Source organism: Gouania willdenowi, chromosome 8, assembly GCF_900634775.1.
Source record: "Gouania willdenowi chromosome 8, fGouWil2.1, whole genome shotgun sequence".
Taxonomy (NCBI): domain Eukaryota; kingdom Metazoa; phylum Chordata; class Actinopteri; order Blenniiformes; family Gobiesocidae; genus Gouania; species Gouania willdenowi.
In genome coordinates, this window is record NC_041051.1 from 34,477,626 (window position 1) to 34,498,986 (window position 21,361).

The following is a 21,361-nucleotide window of genomic DNA, read 5'->3' on the forward strand; positions in this document are numbered from 1 at the left end:
ACAAATATTATGCTTAATTTATGTGATAAAAAGTCTTGGTCGTGTTTTTGACCTGAATAATTAAAAAAAATACATAATTTCTATTCCACGTGTTTAATGTGATTCTGTATCACATGTTCACACATTAATAATTATTAAAAATCATTAAATGATGACAGGAAAAAGAGTTTAAACACATGGAACTGGACACACCCACATTACAGGGTTACACACATGTTACACATCTGTCATGTTACACCTGTGTAACATGACAGATGTGTAACATGACAGATGTGTAACATGACAGTAGTGAATGAGTGCAGAGGAAAGCAGGTACACACACTCACACACAGTGTTAGAGTTCTGAGGGTTTACTTTAGTCGGTTTGTCCTCAAACAGACACAATTGAAGTCACTTTTTACAAAATTTGTAAATATTTAAAAAATAAATATTTGAATGGTTTCCAAATCAGATTACCTCCCTTTATTCACTTCTTTCAGTTTCTGTACAAACATTTTGGTAATTAGACGCTGCCTCATAAGGCGGAGCTTTAACAAACACCCAAACAGCACAGCAGGAAGGAGAACACCAAAATAAAAGCTTTTTATCGAGTCCTGCAACACTAGAAAATAAGCGTGAGCAGCTTCTTATTTACACTTTATGGTGCGTTCAATGTCCATCAGGTTTAAGGACATCACAGCACTCACATCAGGATTGTGGGGGGAAATGTTCTTTCTTTCAAAATAAAATCCTCTGCTAACTATCTGCATATCTAACCATGGAACCTTGTGGGCGTGGCTTCTTTACCCGTAGAGTGTAGGAAGAAGGCGTGGAGGCGGAATCAGATGTTTACAGTGTTTTTCTTTAAATATCGCTGCATCATCATCAGTAAACATGACTTGTATGTTTAGTCTTTCATGGACTGAGCTCTTATTCTCCGTCTTCCTGTTTTTATGTTTCTGGAATAAAAAAAATGTCATCCCAATGTAGTACGATCACAGTTATACCAAATAAACACCATGTAATCAATAATAAAACAGATTACATTACAGCATGAAATCCAACGTGTACATCATCATCATCATCATCATCATCATCAGTGAGAAACAGCAGCAGTGACGTAGAACTGAGTGATGTCATCAGGTCACATGACTGCTTCATCCAAACATGTTCAGTCACTGTCTGACAATCAGTGAATACATTGTCAGCTGATCAACCAGAGAGGCTCCACCCCCTCAGTCATCAACAGGTCGTAACGTTTAGATCCACTGAAGAGTTTTTACATCCTCGGCCAATCAGCTGCTCTGTGTCCCAAAAGTGCAAAATTTACCTGAATTTCAAGAAAATGTGCAAAAACCCTGAAAAAGCTCAACAAACGTCTCCACGCCACATCAGAGCCCCACCCACCCTTCACCGCAGGCAGCAGTTCAGTGGACGGACATGATGAGCTCACAGGAGGCGGAGCTTGATAGAGTCTGAGCAATAAAGGAGTTTAATCAGTAGTTCAGTGTTTGTTTACGTTTTAAATTCTGCAGAGTTGATGAAATATAAACACAAACATGATGAGAGTTAGCTGAGCGCTAAATGTTAGCTGAGGTCAGACCGCCCCCTGCTGGCTGCCAGTGGGCTGTCCTCAGTGCAGACAGAGATACTGACAGCTGGACACACACACACACAGAGTCTTTCTGGTTTTTAACTGTCCCCGCACAGTGACTGACGGAGATGAGAGCTTTACACAGACTGACCAGGACCAGGATGTCTGTAGATCACCTGACACAGCTCAGAGGTCAAAGGTCAAAGGTCTCCTACGTGTCTTTAGGCTCCAGTTTACAGGACAGATCAAACAGGAGGTTCTGGTTGTCGATCACCTGGAGCTGACGAATGTAGGCCTTGGTCTGAAGGTGGGAAGGGGACGTCTCTGTGTCCATCACTACACACACACACACACACACACACACACACACACCATTAGCTAACATCTCATTAGTATGTGTGTGTGTGTGTGTGTGTGAGAGAGAGAGAGAGAGTGAGTGTTACCTGGTTGTGTGTGTCTGAACCACCTGATGGTTCTCACCATCTCAGCAACTTTGTGCTGCAGTAGAAGAAGAAGGTGAGATGAGATGCTCTGATTGGCTGAGAGGAGACAGAGGTGTGTATGTGTGTTTCTCACCATCTTCTCAAAGTTGACCACATCACCGTGGAAGGTCTTGCAGCTCTCATGGAGAAAGGTCAGGTCTGTACACACACACACACACACACACACGCACACAGTGAAACAGCACCACCTGCTGGTCAATCATTACAGTAATATTTTAAGTCCATATCTGATCAGTATGATGTCATCTAGTTTATTGATCCTAGTCCCACTCTCACATGTTACTGTAAGTATTAAAATGTAATGTATTTAGTTAGAAATGTCAAAGTAACTGCCCTCTATGGGAACAACACACACACACACACACACCTTTGAGCAGTAAAGGTGTGAAGGGGATCAGTGGAGGTCTGAGCGTGCTCAGTAGGTCTCTGTAGGACTTATGGTTCCTAGATGGATCCTGGAGGAGGTTCAGCAGGTCCCACAGGATGTAAACAAGGAGTAAACAAACAGAGGCTGTAAGCGATGGTTTATCATCTCAGGCCCCGCCCACACGTAGACGGTTGTACTTTAAAAGGTCCAGTTTTTTATTGTTTACTCCTTGCGTCCACGGCAACGATAAGTTCTAAAATGGGTCCCAGAGTGGGAAAGTCTGTGAACGCCACCCACTGGGTATACGCCATAGACCACCTCTATCTCAACCCACAACAGCAGTAACCATGGCAACAAAGCAACAGCTCGACCTTGTTGTCTCCTGTCATGTCTTTCCTGGTCTTTCACACTCCAGGACGAGGGAAGCTAATCTGATCCCTATCACCACCCTACAAGGTCATGTCATTGAAGAAGTTACCTCTAATAAATACGTTGGATTCATAATCAATGATTCTCTCTCGTTGAAGCTTCAAACTGAGCAGCTTGTGAGAAGCTTTACCTGAAACTGGGTTTTTAATTTACAAATAGATCCTCCTTCTCTCTGGAGACAAACAAGCTTCTTGTTGAAGCTACTTTTATGTCCATGTTGGACTATGGAGACATTGTTTACATCAATGCTTCTTCTCAGTGTCTTCACTCACTGGACATGGTCTAACATTGTTTATCATGGTCTATCATGTCTCCCTACCTTTGTAGTCACGTGACCCAAAAACCCAGCAATAACTACAGTCTGTGGTCACGGTTCCAACCGTCCGTTCTGAACCAAGCCTTCATGTATTCTAGGGGTGTAAGGTATTCTTACTTATTTTATTTTTTTTATGAACAAAGAAACATAAACAGTAAACAGTGACAGTGCATCTACGTTAATCATTATTTCCTACATTTCTAGGCCGTTGACATTCTTACAGTGTTTGGTAAAAGAAGGTTTTATTCAGCATTTTGAGTTTGTTTTATTACAGTGCACAGGTAGTGTGTGGGAGGGGCTTAGGGGATCTTATATCTGAAAGTACAACATTAGTTTTGTCCATGTTGCAGTGTACGACTCCTTATTATAGTAAGAAGGTCAATCTTTCCATCTCATGAATCTCTCTGATAACTTCTACTGTAGGAGCATCCTTCTGTAACCATTTACCAGTTATTGATCAGCAGATATGTATCATGTCCTTCAGGTAAATCACCAGATACAGTGTTGAGCATTTTAATGGAATATTCTGCTCAAAAAAGTGACTTCCCAAATATTTTCCCAGAATATTTGAATTTTTGGGCAATTCCAAAAAATGTGGTGGTGGTCCGCTCCATCATTCCCACGACTTCTCCAACATGTACGGCTCATTGATGTGAAATGTGTGGATATTTTATAAAAGTGGACAATAATCTTCTAGCAAAATTTACACCATTACATGAACAGGAAGTAGAGGAGACAGTTTCACACGTTATTTTATCATTCAATTCTTTTTCTCATCTCTCCCTGATGTAGTTTGTGGTCTCTTATAATTCCTTGATAAAGTCAGTTTGTTGTCTGTTATGCTACAGTAGGTGTTAATGCCTTTATTGACCCAGTGTTTAAAGAATCCATCTGGTTGGGTTTGAATTCTGTGTCATAGAACTTTTTTAACCTGGTCCCATAAATGTAGTAGTTTTATTACTTCAAACCAAGTATTTAAGGTGAGTGAGGTGAAGGTGTTTTTGATAAGTTATGGTTAGTTTATAAGGGAAGAGACATAACTCCTCCCTCTTTGCTGATAATTAAGCTACTGTATTTCATTCTTGCTTTTTTCCCGTTCCAATCTGCCTGTCCCACTCCTGCAACAGGAAGTGACATAAATATGTACAGAACTCTGGGTAAAATGGACATTTGTATGCACTGAGGTTCATCAGGTGTGTTTTATTCTGCGTGTAGCGACCTCGGACAAATCCAGTTTGATCACTGTTGATCAGCTCAGGCATAAAGTAATCTAGTCTCCCTGATAAGATTGATGCATATCATTTATAATCTTGATTTAACATAGAAATCAGTCTGTATGAGCTGCACAGCATTTTATTCTTTCCCTCTTTTAGGATAACAGTAATAAGTCCTCATTCCATGAAGGAGATATTGACATTTTCTCAAGTGTCCAGTGAAATGAATTGAGGAGTAAAGTCTTCTTTAAAAGTCTGGTAATCCATCACTTCCTGGTGTCTTATTATTTTTTAATTTATTTACAGCAGTATCTATATCTTTTTTGTGATCTGTGATATTAAACATTTATTCTGATGTTCTCCAATTGATGGTAGATCTAATAAATTTAAGAATGTTTTTATGTTCTTGAGAAGTCGTGTGCAAACGACACCATTTTCCCCTCACGTGACCTTCGTTGCCCAGGCTGTTTTAAGTATTTTGTCTTTGATATCATACCTTTGAAAGTTGACCAGGATGGATCTGGAGTGTAATTCGTTTCGTGGTTTAGGACCGATTGACCGGTGTGCTCGTTGGATTTGCAGATCCGTCTTTAAAAAGTTGTTGATAAAAGTTAGCATTGAGGTCCCCTCGGTGCCTTCTTTAATGCCGTATATATGGATGTTGATACGGTGTGACCTCCCTTCTTAAAACTGTATAATTCCTGTTTAATATATTTTCTAAAGTCGGTCATCTGTTGTTTAAGTTCTGTTGTTTAAGTTCTGTTGTTTAAGTTCTTGCTTTTGGCTAAGTTCTGGATAGCTTTACTGGTGGTAAAGTCGCCCTCCATCTCTTCCTCGTTGGTTTTGTTAGCTTTCGCTGTTAGCTTTCCTTTTCTCTCATCGTGATCTTTGTTTTTCCCCAGAACCTTCTTACTTTGAACCCCACTCCTTTTAGGTCATGTTGGATTTGTATAGAAGCAATTTTTGTGTTTTATTGAGGATTTTTTTTCTTGAAATTGACCAAAAGAGTTTTCTAAGCTGCCATCTTTAATCACTCACCAGAAGACTCCTAGCTTACTTATTTTCAACTTTTATTTGATCTTTTATAATCTCTTACTCTGTGACTGTACTTTTTATTGCTTTCATATACTGTACTTCTCTTCTGTGCTATTGATTTGTTTTAAAAACATTGTTAAATTGTGTTCGGGTTAGTAAGAGATTATTAATCTCAATGTGGTTCTCCTGACTAAATAAAATGAAATGAAACATGGAACACAAGTTTTATGATCATCCTCAATGTTTTCTTCTTCTGTACTTACGACAGAGTGGACTCCATAAGGCGTATGACTGCCCTCTACTGGTTTTTATTGTAACTACTAGATTCTCTGTACGTTCCAGTGTGATACAGGAAACATCTGGTGGTTCTCTTTATGACTAAATAAAAACAATAGAACAAACCTCCACTCCTAATCCAGACATGCTGTAAATAGATGCTGCCTTTCCATGTGGCAGTGTTACAGCGCCACATAGAGGCCCCTAATGTTTACTACAGCTTTTTCTGTCTTTTCATGTGGAGGCACATAATTATCCATTTTAGGGGAAAGCGCTTTGTTTTGTCTCCGTGTGGGCAGGGCCTCAATGATCAGAGAAACCTCACAGCTGCTCTGACCACACTGGCTTTTCCTGTTCAATCAAAGAAATTCAAAACTCACCACAACACTTTCAAACTGTTGGAACTGCTTCCTGAACCTCCCTGGAAGGCCCTACACAGAGGGAGGAGAGATTCAAGGTAAGAAATGGAAAAGGTGTAAACCCATCATCCCGTCCCACTACTAGCAGAAATCACTTTAGAAATGATACCACAACATTATGGAAGTGTTTTTGTGTTCATTTAAAAATAATATTAATGTAATAGAGACTAAAACTCTCACTGTACATTCTTCAGAGCTACATCAGCTGTAGCTGCTACTGCACTCACTTCAGACTACGCGCAACTGTCACTATGTGACTGAACCCGAGCACCAGTTCTAAATATCTGTCCAAACTCGACCCGTACGGTGCCGTCGGGTCCCGTCAGGGTTCGGTGGGGTGTCCATCTTCTATCCACAAGATCAGCTGTGCTCCGCTGATAAACAAACAGCTTTTGCCGCTGCGCTAGCTGGGCTGATGACTGCAGTTACACTAACCACCGTGGTGTCACTATGGAGTCTGATTTATACATCCTGCTCTATGTTTCTTTAATGAAAGGAAAAGAAGGTGAAATTCATAACATTTGCTAACTCACTCATCAAATATCTACTATTATACTGTACAGATTCACAATATTTACTGTTTTCCCTCAATGACAAAAGGCATAACTTGATGAAAACATTATAAAATTTGACACATGGTCAAATTTTATACGTCCCCCAAAGTAAATGTATACAAAACAAGAGCAAAAACACATTAAAAAACACAAAGAATTAAAACATTGTAGGAAAATACAGAAAAAGACCAGAGAAAAACACAGAAAATACTACAAAAATGAACAAAATGACAACAGCAATAAACAAAATTACTCAAAAAAATATACAAAATTACAGAAAATGACAATAAAATTATAGCACACAGACAATTTGACTTGAAAAAACATATTAGATACAAAATATATTTTACAGAAAAAATACACAAAAGGATAGAAATACACAAAATGCCTCAAAACGAGTACGACAACAACAAACATACACAGAATGATAGAAAAACACAAACTGTATATAAACACTCTTTGTTCTTTCCTGTATTAATGCTCAGATTGCTCATTACACTAAACGCTGACATGAATGATGATCATGTGACCCTCCGATCAAACGCTGTGACAAAAGTTGCCTACTTCTGTTATACATCAATCGAATCAGACAGACCTGGTCTAAAATACAGCTAAAATTAAAGCTGCGAGCGGCGTCTTAGGGTTCAAAGAAGGTTGCGTATCCCAATATTGGGGATCAGGGTTCAGTCTGATCAAATTTGGTGCAGATTGGTGGAAAAACAGCCAAAATATTGCATTTAAAATGTTCTAGCATTAGCCTAGCAATAGCATTAACGTAGCAATAACCTAGCGTTAGTCTAGCGATAGCAATGATATTGCAGTAGAACATGAAAAAACAGTATAACCAGTAAAACCAATCAGAAGGCCTGTTTACACAGTAGTATTAGTTAAAAACCAGTATAAAGAGGAAACCAGTTAAAAATCACTCAGTGAATTTGATGTGAATCCATTGAAAAATAGATACAGAATTTACATGTGATGTCCAAGGATTTTCCAGTGATATTATAGGCCCCTCCCACTGATCACAGCCTGTTAATTCTCCATCAATGACCTGCTCTCATCTTATAAGATTCATCAACACTATTTTGAAGTCAACATGACATATCATCTTTCCGTTAGCGTTGGACACCACTAAAAGCCTCTGAGAATGCAAGGCATGATGGGTAATTTTGACATTGAGTCTTGTTTAGGGCTGGACAGTCATCAAGTGTATCAAATATGAGGCATTTTAAACTTTGTATATTAGAGTTATATGCAATTTTCTATTATGGCGAGCCATAGTTACCGTAAATGGCGCCAGTAGAAAACGCAAGGCATGATGGGAAATGTTTCAAGGCAGTCATAAACAGCCTTGGGTATTAGCTAGCCGCACACACACACACACACACACACACACACACACACACACACACACACACACACACACACACACACACACACACACACACACACACACACACACACACACACACACACACACACACACACACACACACACACACACACACACACAGTGTGTACCTCCCAGGTGAGTCTCAGTCTGCTGACGGCTGGATTATCCAAACCGAGAACAACAGCAAGAAAGGAGAGAAGATCCTGCTGCTGTTTACAGCTAAAACACACACACACACACACACAATTATAGAGTAATATATCAATCAGACTTTTCACTCTGGAACTGCTCATGCATAACGTAAACAAGCTTGTTCACTGATATTTCCAAGATAACAGCGCTTGCAATTTTATTATAGAGAGCTTTAATAGCATTAGCTTTAGTAGCATTAGCTTTAACAGCAATAGCTTTAGTAGCTTTAGCTTTAGCATCATTAGCTTTAACAGCATTAGCTTAAATAGCATTAGCTTAAGTAGCATTAGCTTTAACAGCATTACCTTTAGTAGCATTACCTTTAACAGCAATAGCTTTAGTAGTAATAGCTTGAATAGCATTAGTTTTAATAGCATTAACTTTAACAGCATTAGCTTTAGTAGCATTAACTTTAACAGCATTAGCGTTAGTAGTATTAGTTTTTACAGCATTAGCTTTAGTAGCATTAGCTTTAGCAGCATTAGCTTAAGTAGCTTTAGCAGCATTAGCTTTAGTAGCATTAGCTTTTGTGGCATTAGCTTTAGTAGCATTAGCTTTTGTGGCATTAGCTTGAATAGCATTAACTTTAACAACTTTAGCTTTAGTAGCATTAGCTTTAGTAGCATTAGCTTTAGTAGCATTACTAGCATTACCTTTAATAGCATTACCTTTAACAGCAATAGCTTTAGTAGCATTAGCTTGAATAGCATTAGTTTTAATAGCATTAACTTTAACAGCATTAGCTTTAGTAGCATTAACTTTAACAGCATTAGCATTAGTAGTATTAGTTTTTACAGCATTAGCTTTAGCAGCATTAACTTTAGCAGCTTTAGCAGCATTAGCTTTAGTAGCATTAACATTAACTTTAGTAGCTTTAGCAGCATTAGCTTTAACAGCATTAACTTTAGTAGCTTTAGCAGCATTTGCTTTAACGGCATTAACTTTAGTAGCTTTAGCAGCATTAGCTTTAACAGCATTAACTTTAGTAGCTTTAGCAGCATTAGCTTTAACGGCATTAACTTTAGTAGCTTTAGCAGCATTAGCTTTAACGGCATTAACTTTAGTAGCTTTAGCAGCATTAGCTTTAACAGCATTATCTTAAGAAGTAAAATAATCTAAATCTGTCAGATATGGAGGGTTTATACTGCTCGACCTTTGACCTCATGCGCGAGAACTGAACGAGAGCAAGATTTCCCAGTGTGTGAAAAGGCTTATTGATAATAGTATTGATGATGATGATGATGATGACTCACAGGGAGGCGATCTTGATGAACTTCCTCACTAGTTGGACCCTCTTTGGTAGAGATGAACACTGCAGTATTTCTGTAGCGACCCAGTGTTGGAGCTCACTGCAACGCTGCAGTACCAGCTCTAGGTTCAGGGGGCGCCACTGGGCCTGCTCCCCATGGAACACGTAGCACACAAACTCCACCTGTGCACACACAGTCTGACCTGTGACTTCCTGTTAACTTCAAAATAAGAGTTCTATTTACAAAAGAGTTAAACTAATGGTAGACAAGAAGTGATGCTTTTATTTTGAAAAGAGGATATTTGATTTTTAGCTTGAAGCCGTGTGACGGTCTGAGTTTACCTCGTACTGAGATCGATTATGAGCATGCGCATGAAAATTAAATTTCAAAGCAATTTTTGTATAAAAAAATGTTAGTTTTATCATTTATTTTATGCAGTTTTTATTATTACATGTATTCTGTATGGATGAAAATAAAGCATATATTGGAATATACTATTTAGAATGAATTCTTCCTCTCACTAATTTTTAATGGCATTCTGAGTGACTCTCAGTCAACAACTTAAGTCAGTAATAATGTCTGATGCAGTGATCTCATTATGAATAGTTTATATATCTGTGTGCATGGCTAATCCAGTACGTAGTAGTCACACACTGAGAGTGGAAGAGAATCTCAGTACAGAGGTAAACTCAGACCGCAACACTGGTCACAGGACCAATTTACATTCAGCTCCCAATGCATTATGGGACGGTTGAGTATGACGAGTGTGCACACCGTGCATACTTAAATAATGTCTACATATAGTATACATCCTGGTATTTCTCACATCTAATGTGAACGCACTACATACTCATTTAAGACCCTATTCATGTTCTTAGAATTATTTTGTTGAGTTTGTGGAAACTTGTTTTTGTTTTGATAACAAATGTTTTTTTTTCTTTTAATAAATCTTTAAGTGATCTTGATTTATTGATTAATGATCAATCATCCCAGAGATGAATATCTCTAATAGACATAAGCCTATAGATACACACACGTGCACTCACCTCATGCACACAGCTGAAGAGTTCCCAGTCAAACACAACGAGCTGATTGGTCACTTCCTCTGCTGACATGTCATGGAGTTTACTGTCGCCAGGAGACCAATGGACCTCCTCTGGGAGGGGCGTCTACACACGCACACACACACGCACACACACACACAGTAGACCTTTGGATTACGTCCAAAGAAACCCTGGGTTTCTACCTGGCTCCGCCCACCTGAACACTTTATTGAACCTTAACACTTTTCTCTGAAACACATTAGTGACATCACACACCACAGACGTGTTCACATCATTAATAATGTTGTGTTGATTTATGTTTTTTTATTTTTGTGCTAACAGTAATTTTCTTTATAACATTGTAGATGTAGATCATTAGGTTGAGGTTGATCTACATTAAAACATCTACTGACGTCTGTAGTAAAGTTCACTGAATACAAACCTGTAGATAATATAAAGGAGGAGATGATCATTTAAATTAATACATTTTTAAGGCTCAATTATTGTTTTATATTATTATACAGTTAAATCTGTAGATCATACATCTATGAAGTTATGATGTCACAGTGAATTGTGACGCTGCTCTTGTAAGTGACGAGTTGCGGGTTCGTGTCCCGCTTCAGTGTTTTTTATGACATATTTTATGACGTAGAGATGAATCTGGTGATAATATTACATTAAAATCAATATAAATGATTAGATATTAAGCATCAGTCACTGTGTTTATATCCAGTGTAACAGGAGGACTCTCTATACAGACATCCTATGATGCTGACACGTCTCCTCAGACACATTTTATTATTATTATTCACCACTCGTCACGTCACTGAAGAGATAAAGTGATGAAGTGATCATAAAGTGTTATTAATTACAGGTGATTTAATCACTATAATCACTGAAGACTGAACACATCTTTAGAACAGGATCATATTCATCAAACACTGACTTATTTCACCATCAGAGTGAATAAATCACTATTTTCCGTTTGGTTGCCATGGCAGCTCGATTAAATCTCTGATCCATTGATGATGGCTTTTTGTCGCGCACGTGCACGTCAGTAACCCAAGGTTTACATACTCAGGGTTTATTAACCCACTTCATACCAGCTGTAATGAATCAGATACACAGAGTTTACCATGGAGGGTATGTTGACCTAGAGTTTATGGATAGACTCAGAGTTTGTTAAACCTCCTTTATGGAACACACCTCTGGTGACAGATGAATGTGTTTTTATTCAGGATCATGTGATCACTTCTTACATCACCATGGTAACGGATGCTAACGGCTAACCCGCCTCCTGACACGCCCATTTATTCATTCATAGCTACACGAAGCCATGCAGTGTGTAGTGTTGTGTAGATGTGTGTAGTTCTCACCAGTGTGTCCAGCTCAGTTGTGTCACACACAAACAGGTGTGTGTTAACTCCCAGTGTGGTGAACACAGCCTCATCACTGGGACGGAACACGGCCTTCTCTGCACACAGGACACGCCCCCTTACTGTCAGCTCAGAGTGTGTGTGTGTGTAGGGGTTGTATGGGGCCATTATTGTAATTCAACTATTTGTGTGTATTTACATCTGTATGTGTGTGTCATTGAACCAGGTCATTTTATTGGCTGTCTCTGGTCATGTGAACATATTTGGTGAATACGATGTGTAACTTTGAACACTTAGCGTTAGAAACCAGCAGTAGTTACTGGTACCAAGGGACAGACCCTCCAATCAGAGGCCAACTTCATAATACATTACTATATATATATACTTTTATAACTGTAACCTAAATCATATACATTATATAACTTGTAATTTATTCATAAGACACATTGTTTGCCAACAAAACCACAGAAGAGGAGGAAACTAAAAAAAATCAGAAGAAAAAGAACAGGAGAAACAGACAGTACATACACTGCTTTCTTTATCTTAAAGGAATCAATAAAGTTGATCAGTTCTGAGTCTCTATGGATACTGGATAATGATGATGACAGATCTTCCTCATTATGACATCATCATGTTCACTAGATAAATCATTATAAATCAGCTCCTTAACAATGATAATAATAAATATAGCCACAAGTGGCAATAAACGGCCCTCGCCTTCGTCGCATCACCTTTGATGTTCCGTCTTTGATGTTCCGTCTTTGATGTTCCGTCTTTGTCGCGCTGCCTCAAGTTCATACAAAGACATAATATAATAGTGAATTTTATTATTATATTTGTTTAGACAGAAATGTACTATTGAGATATAAACTTAGACATATTTATGATTTTTGTTGTTGTACTAACACATCCAAGAACATTACTGGAGTTCTAGTTTTAGTAGTTATAGTTATAGTTGTAATAGTAGTAGTAGTAAAAGCAATAGTAGTAATAGTAATAGTAGCAACAGTAATAATAGTAATAGTAGTAATAGTAGTAGTAGTAAAAGTAATAGTAGTAGTAGAAGTAGAAATAGCAGAAACAGTTTTAGAAATAGTAATCATAGTTATAGTAGTAGTAATAGTAGTAGTGGAAATAATAATAGTAGTAGTAGTAGTAATAGTAGGAACAGTAATAGCAGTAGTAGAAGTAATAGTAATAGTAGCTGTAGTAGTAGTAGTAGTAGTAATAGTAATAGTAGTAATAGTAGTAGTAAAAGTAGTAGTAAAAGCAATAGTAGTAATAGTAATAATTGTAGTAGTAGTAGTAGTAGTAGCAGTAGTAATAGTAATGGTAGTAGTAGTAGTGATAGTAGTAATAGTAATGTAGTAAAAACAATAGTAGTAATAATAGTAATAGTAGTCGTAGTAATAGTAGTCGTAGTAGTAATAGTAGTAGTAGTAGCAGTAATAGTAATAGTAGTAATAGTAATAGTAGTAGTAATAGCAGTAGTAATAGTAGCAGTAGTAGTAGTAGTAGTAATAGCAACAGCAGTAGTAATAGTAGTAGTAATAATAATAGTAGTAGTAATAGTAGTAATAGTAATAGCAGTAGTAATAGTAGTAATAGTAATAGCAGTAGTAATAGTAGTAATAGTAATAGCAGTAGTAATAGTAGTAGTAATAGTAGTAGTAATAGTAACAGTAGTAGTAATAGTAGTAATAGTAATAGCAATAGTAATAGCAGTAGTAATAGTAACAGTAGTAGTAATAGTACCAATAGTAGTAGTAGTAATAGTAATAGTAGTAGTAGTAATAGTAATAGCAGTAGTAATAGTTGTAATAGTAATAGCAGTAGTAATAGTAGTAATAGTAACAGTAGTAGTAATAGTAATAGCAATAGTAATAGCAGTAGTAATAGTAATAGCAGTAGTAATAGTAGTAATAGTAACAGTAGTAGTAATAGTAATAGCAATAGTAATAGCAGTAGTAATAGTAATAGCAGTAGTAATAGTAGTAATAGTAATAGCAGTAGTAATAGTTGTAATAGTAATAGCAGTAGTAATAGTTGTAATAGTAATAGCAGTAGTAATAGTAGTAATAGTAACAGTAGTAGTAATAGTAATAGCAATAGTAATAGCAGTAGTAATAGTAATAGCAGTAGTAATAGTAGTAATAGTAACAGTAGTAGTAATAGTAATAGTAATAGCAGTAGTAATAGTAGTAATAGTAATAGCAGTAGTAATAGTAGTAGTAATAGTAGTTCCAGGAGGAGTTTGGTAAAGTTTGAGCTGACAATTTCTCATTGACTTTTTTGATCAAGAGGCCAAGTTCGTGAAAAATTCCAAACATTTTTTATTTTTTCCCCCATAATAAATTATCTTCACTCTCTAGGGGGCGCTAACGCACCAATGTCTGTATTTCCACATTGAGCTGGTTTAGGGCCGAGAGTTTAACAACTGAGTCACATTTGACGCAAATGAAGCATTTTCAAGGTTTTGGCCAAAATGCAAGTTGTCAAAAATCCATGGATAACTTTTGATGTCCCACATCTCTAGATGATCTCCAGTGATGTTGAACCCGTCAGTGAAACGTTCTCGGAGAAATACGTTAAAAAAACAACATGAGCGAAAACAGCAATTTTCAATTCAAGATTCTGGGCTTCCTGTGTATTTTTTGGCGTGTTCATAATAATATTTTTTACTTGTCTTGTCATGGTCTACTTCTGTGTCAATTTTCATGATTCTACGATTAATACATTTTTCTGACAATTCCTATCTCGTAATGCATTTTTGGCGTACGAGGGAGCGCTGGCGCGTCAGATTTTAGCATTTTTAAAATCGTAAATATCCAGAAATTAGAGAAGTGCGCAATTGAATGTTGTTTGAATTTCTGAGACTCTACATAATGGTTCAGTGGGTGAAAAATAGGTGAGTTTGTTCTGACACCGAGAAAGAAAGAAAGAAAGAAACCTTTGTGAGTACCATGAACTATACATTTTCGGAAAGCGCGGAAGCATGCTTACGACATGTCATGGGTCCCTGGTCACTGACGGACACATGGTGTTCGCATAGGCTCCGGTTTCTTGTGTGTCAATATGTGTGTTGATGCTGCTGTTTTAAAATGTGAACAAAAATGGTAGAAGTTCCAACTTCTATAGTTCCTCAGTCACCAGTTAATCTGGATACTAAATGGACCATAACAGCACTAACGTGAGCAGCTGAAACATTTACCGACTGAAATGAAATGAAATCTAAACAGAAGCTGGTCCAGGACCAGTGGAGGGAAACCAGTCCTGGTTCTGTTCACTGTGACACTATGTGGTCACATGATAAACTCACTCTAATTTAACCATACTGTAAATATAAAAATATCTCACAAAGAAAACAACATTTCACCATTAATATTTACATTTAAAACAAAAAACGCTGCTTATCCAGTTAAGATATAAGACATACATTATAAAAGATTATTCCTATATTGTAATGTATTATGAAGTTAGCCTCTGATTGGAGGGTCTGTCCCTTGGTACCAGTAACTACTGCTGGTTTCTAACGCTAAGTGTTCAAAGTTACACATCGTATTCACCAAATATGTTCACATGACCAGAGACAGCCAATAAAATGACCTGGTTCAATGACACACACAAAATAATTATATTATAATAATGGCCCCATCGAGTGTGTGTGTGTGTGTGTGTGTGTCACCTCCTGATGATGTCACGGCCACCAGTATCAGGTTCACAGGTAGAACTGGTTGATCTTCACTAAACTGAAGTTTCTCTCGAACCAAACACAGAATTTCCTCCACAGAACACGACAAACGACTTCTGATCGTCACATAGGAATGATCAGGAGAATACACTCTGCAGAATACTACACACACACACACACACACACACAGGGATCAGGAGAATACACTCTGCAGAATACTACACACACACACACACACACACACAGGGATCAGGAGAATACACTCTGCAGAATACTACACACACACACACACACACACACACAGGGATCAGGAGAATACACTCTGCAGAATACTACACACACACACACACACACACACACAGGGATCAGGAGAATACACTCTGCAGAATACTACACACACACACACACACACACACACACACAGGGATCAGGAGAATACACTCTGCAGAATACTACACACACACACACACACACACACACAGGGATCAGGAGAATACACTCTGCAGAATACTACACACACACACACACACACACACACACACAGGGATCAGGAGAATACACTCTGCAGAATACTACACACACACACACACACACACACACACACAGGGATCAGGAGAATATTACCATGGTAACAGACTAAAGGAGAACTAACCTCACTTTATACAAACACAGTTTGAACATAACCCGCTTTAAGAAATACCCCCAAGTTTGTGTGTTTCTTCTTTTTTTTTAAACTTAGTTTTTAATTTATTTATTACATTTTATTAAATAAAACAGAGAAATAAATTTAAACAAGGCAGGTATGACTAACTGTCAGGGAAGGAAACTAAAAACGCATAAAAGTCTAGATAAATAATAATAAGAAGAGGCAAGAATCAGAGAGGTGATGTGTGTGTGTTGTCCTACTCTCATCAGAGCCCCTGAACGCCTCTCGAGGTTGTAAACAGGCATCGATTCGTCTGAAGTGTCTGAAGAGAGGACGGACCTGCTTCCTCCTGCTGTCCTTCACCTCCTCAGAGCTACACACACACACACACACACACACACACACACACACACACACACACACACACACACACACACACACACACACACACACACACACACACACACACACACACACACACACACACACACACACACACACACACACACACACACACACACACAGTCAGTCCTCCAATTAGCAACTGGAACCTCTCAGGGGGCGGAGCTCTTACGGGCAGTTGAGGATTTCTGTCCATCGCTGAAGTTTGAGAACATCCTCCACCAGCTCAGGGTGTGCACTCAGATCCTGCAGCGCACACACACACAGATCCTACACACACACACACACACTGCAGTGATAACAGTGTGTACTTCTGTGTATTTCAGGTTTGTAAAGTTGTGTATAACTGTGTTCCATTGTTGTGTAGTTGTAGTTGATTGGCTGTTTGATGCTTTCACTACTTCCTGCTGCACTCTGCTGTTAGCATGCTAATTAAATTCATTAATTAAATTAAATTCATTAATTAAATTAAATTCATTAATTGGGGCTTTTTTTGCCTTTATTGGTCATGTTGTTACACATATATTTAAATTTAACCCATCCCTGGGGAGCTGTTTGGGGTTAAGGGACTTGCTAACCATCCCACAGTTTATTCCTCATTTATAATCTCACTAATTTAATCATTAATTCCTGCATTAATTATTTTCTGCAGCAACAGTTTTGTTTTTGGTCTGAAATATGGATCTTCATTTTTTTAAAGAATTATTCCTCAATTGTGACATAACTTTCTCTCAAGTTTCTCTGTAATTGTGATTGGTCTGATGCGGCTAACTCCGCCCCCTGTCACAGCTAAAATCAGCTGGTTAATTTAGTGAGTTGATATCTAGCTTCATAGTACAGGCTCTGTGTGTCTCTGATGGACGATGGATGGATGCTGTGGGATGTCCATCACATTCCACTGCTCCACTCTCATTGGACACTTAAACACTCCATTATCGACCAATCACATGTTTCTGAGTCCATCTTTGGACCCACTGCAGGTTGTGTATTTTAGGAGTGTGTAGTTGTGTGTACCTTAGGGAAGTTGTTGTACGTCTGCTCCTGCAGCAGCTCTCTGTAATTTTCCAAATATCGAAATGTGATCTGAAGCACCGCCCACTTCCTGTCTGCTGCACTCTTTGCTCCGCCCACTACATGTTGTTTTATGTCGTCGTCCAATGAGAATCTGAGCTGGCCAGTTAAAGAAACACAACCAATGGTACACGCACACACAGTAACACACACACACACACACACATGTCCAGGATGCTGCTGTGTGAGGACCTGTTGCAGCCTGTCTCCAGGCAGGTAGATCAGGTGTGTCAGCATGAAGTCGTCCAGCAGCATTTCTAAACACACACACACACACAGATTTACACACTGCACCTGAAAGCACCGAGGCCACACCTGAGGGTGTGTGTGTTACATTCCATAATAACATAAATCACACATTGTCTGACTGAGAATTATGAACACTTTGTCATGTTAGTTTGTTTACGTTAAGAGCTGCAGGAATAGGGTTAACCCTAGCCACAGTTAGAGCTAACCACGATTAGCGCTAGCCACGATTAGAGCTAACCACAGTTAGAGCTAGCCACGGTTAGAGCTAACCACAGTTAGAGCTAGCCACGGTTAGAGCTAACCACGGTTAGAGCTAGCCACGGTTAGAGCTAGCCACGGTTAGAGCTAACCACGATTAGAGCTAACCACGATTAGAGCTAACCACGGTTAGAGCTAACCACGGTTAGAGCTAACCACGATTAGAGCTAACCACGATTAGAGCTAACCACGGTTAGAGCTAACCACGGTTAGAGCTAACCACGATTAGAGCTAACCACGATTAGAGCTAACCACGATTAGAGCTAGCCGCGTTTAGAGCTAGCCGCGGTTAGAGCTAACCGCGATTAGCGCTAGCCACGGTTAGCGCTAGCCACGATTAGAGCTAACCACGATTAGAGCTAACCACGTTTAGAGCTAACCACGTTTAGAGCTAACCACGTTTAGAGCTAACCACGATTAGAGCTAACCACGTTTAGAGCTAACCACGTTTAGAGCTAACCACGATTAGAGCGAGCCACGTTTAGAGCTAACCACGATTAGAGCCAACCACGGTTAGAGCTAACCACGGTTAGAGCCAACCACGGTTAGAGCCAACCACGGTTAGAGCCAACCACGATTAGAGCCAACCACGGTTAGAGCCAACCACGGTTAGAGCTAACCACGGTTAGAGCTAACCACGGTTAGAGCTAACCACGATTAGAGCTAACCACGATTAGAGCTAACCACGATTAGAGCTAGCCGCGTTTAGAGCTAGCCGCGGTTAGAGCTAACCGCGATTAGCGCTAGCCACGGTTAGCGCTAGCCACGATTAGAGCTAACCACGATTAGAGCTAACCACGTTTAGAGCTAACCACGTTTAGAGCTAACCACGTTTAGAGCTAACCACGATTAGAGCTAACCACGTTTAGAGCTAACCACGTTTAGAGCTAACCACGATTAGAGCGAGCCACGTTTAGAGCTAACCACGATTAGAGCTAACCACGGTTAGAGCTAGCCACGGTTAGAGCTAGCCACGGTTAGCGCTAACCACGGTTAGAGCTAGCCACATTTAGAGCTAACCACGATTAGAGCTAACCACGATTAGAGCTAACCACGTTTAGAGCTAACCACGTTTAGAGCTAACCACGATTAGAGCTAACCACGTTTAGAGCTAACCACGATTAGAGCCAACCACGGTTAGAGCCAACCACGTTTAGAGCTAACCACGTTTAGAGCCAACCACGATTAGAGCCAACCACGGTTAGAGCTAACCACGGTTAGAGCCAACCACGGTTAGAGCCAACCACGGTTAGAGCCAACCACGGTTAGAGCCAACCACGGTTAGAGCCAACCACGATTAGAGCTAACCACGGTTAGAGCTAACCACGTTTAGAGCTAACCACGATTAGAGCCAACCACGGTTAGAGCTAACCACGGTTAGAGCCAACCACGGTTAGAGCCAACCACGGTTAGAGCCAACCACGGTTAGAGCCAACCACGATTAGAGCTAACCACGGTTAGAGCCAACCACGGTTAGAGCTAACCTAACCCACAATTTGTGATTTTTATGTTTGATACATTTAAATGCATAAACTGTTAAAATGATGAGTAAAGGAAGTCATGTTACTGTCAAACAACATATTCTTACTCAAATTTCCCCACATTAGAAAAAACACATTAATGTACTTTAAAAAATATTTGGTTTTATGTGGACAGCGCCCTCTTCTGGAGGGATGAGTGTCTGTCTAAACACGTTAAGATGTGTTTTATAAAAATGATAAAAGGGATCCACTGTTCTGATTGGTCAACATCACTCAGAGGTTACGTTATTGCAGGAGTTAAAACCTCCATATTCATAAATGTTGCAGCCCTAGTTTACATGAATTTCACACACACACTAATAATCAGCAGGCTGTGGGTGGTTATGTAACTGTAGTGTGTGTGTGTGTGTGTGTGTAAAATGTTGTCATGGTAATGAGCTGAACGAGATTTTTTTACTGTATCTACTGAGGTTAAAAAATGAGTTCATTTTCAAATGGAAAGGATGTGTGTGTGTGTGTGTGTGTGTGTTAATGAAGGTGATCATCAGAATAGGTTGATGGCTGTGATGTCACAGTGATGATGTCATGGCGTACCTGTGCTGGGGCTGATGATGTCACAGCGTTGACCTGCTAAGGTGTGTATGAGGGCGATAATCAGCTGATCCGGGGTCTCTGATTGGCTCTCGCTGAGGCCCTGCTCCTCATTGGTTGGACTGCTGACCTCAGCACAGCTGGACCCGGCCTCACAGGGGGCCGCGGGCCACGGGGAGACGTCCTCTGAGTCCGGGCTGCAGGTCAGAGGTCACACAGGTACTTGTTGTTTATGTTTACACTGATAGCTAATCAGAAGCTTCTGTTACCATGGCAACCGAACCCAGTCGGTACCCCCCCCGCCCCCCCGTACCGGACTCACCTGAGTACCTCCCGGGCCTTGCCCTCCTCCGGTGACGGTTCTCTGAAAAACGGTACGACCCGGGACAAGCTGGCCCTCCTCCGGTTCGCGGTCCCGGTCCGGTTCAGTCCGGAGCTCTGCTTCTTCAGGAACTTCTCCAGCGGCTTCATCCCGGAGGGCATGCTCGGTGCACGCGCCTCACCTGGAGGAGAACCCGCACCACGCGCTCAGGTGTGGGGGCTTCCGGTCCTCACTCGGTCCGGTTCGTACTCTCGGTGCTTCGCCCACCCCCCCACCCCGCCCCCCACCACCAGGCTCCGGTGAGACGTGACCGACAACATGCGCGCACCCCGCGCGCCACTGCTGCAGTTGCGCGCTCCCGATACTACGCGGAACATAGACACAGGGAGCGCGCACGTACAGTGGAGGCAAAAGTGATGACGTAAACACCGCGAGACTTCACACACGATTTACTCTAATCATTGATCCCCTATAATTGTAATTGTTAATTACAATTATGGCGTAATTATAATTGTAATTTAAAAAAATCAGTTGCTATGTTTTAAATTGTTATTGAGTTCAGATAATTAACTTTGTAATTAGAATTAACATTAGAATGTTATAAATAAACAGTTCTACACTCATGTAGTTAATTATTAAAATATGTTTCATATCAAGCTGGTGAACAGCTGTTCTTCCTCCAGATGTTTATGATCAGTTCTGCTGTGTGC

At 39.7% G+C, this 21,361-nt stretch overlaps 1 protein-coding gene across 1 annotated transcript; it reads right to left on the minus strand.

The window, feature by feature from the left end:
* Window positions 1-334: 334 nt before the first annotated feature.
* On the minus strand, window positions 335-20,925 carry rapgefl1 (Rap guanine nucleotide exchange factor (GEF)-like 1). Its single transcript, XM_028456296.1, has 16 exons — window positions 20,652-20,925; window positions 20,333-20,526; window positions 17,929-18,007; window positions 17,694-17,844; window positions 16,852-16,949; window positions 16,538-16,650; window positions 15,626-15,793; window positions 11,941-12,038; window positions 10,568-10,690; window positions 9,525-9,703; window positions 8,208-8,298; window positions 6,094-6,144; window positions 2,444-2,531; window positions 2,150-2,214; window positions 2,017-2,071; window positions 335-1,909 (listed from the first exon to the last, which is right to left on the minus strand). Exons 1-16 carry the CDS (start codon window positions 20,810-20,812, stop codon window positions 1,785-1,787), a joined length of 1,839 nt encoding a protein of 612 aa, XP_028312097.1. The 5' UTR covers window positions 20,813-20,925; the 3' UTR covers window positions 335-1,784.
* Between the last annotated feature and the right edge of the window lie 436 nt (window positions 20,926-21,361).

Coding starts and splice junctions, on each gene's coding strand:
- rapgefl1 (XM_028456296.1), bottom strand. CDS start 20,812: ATGCCCTCCGGGATGAAGCCGCTGGAGAAGTTCCTGAAGAAGCAGAGC. Junction 16,651..16,851: donor ACAGAAATCCTCAACTGCCC/GTAAGAGCTCCG, acceptor GTGTGTGTGTAG/CTCTGAGGAGGTGAAGGACA. Junction 12,039..15,625: donor GGCCGTGACATCATCAGGAG/GTGACACACACA, acceptor TCCTGTGTGCAG/AGAAGGCCGTGTTCCGTCCC.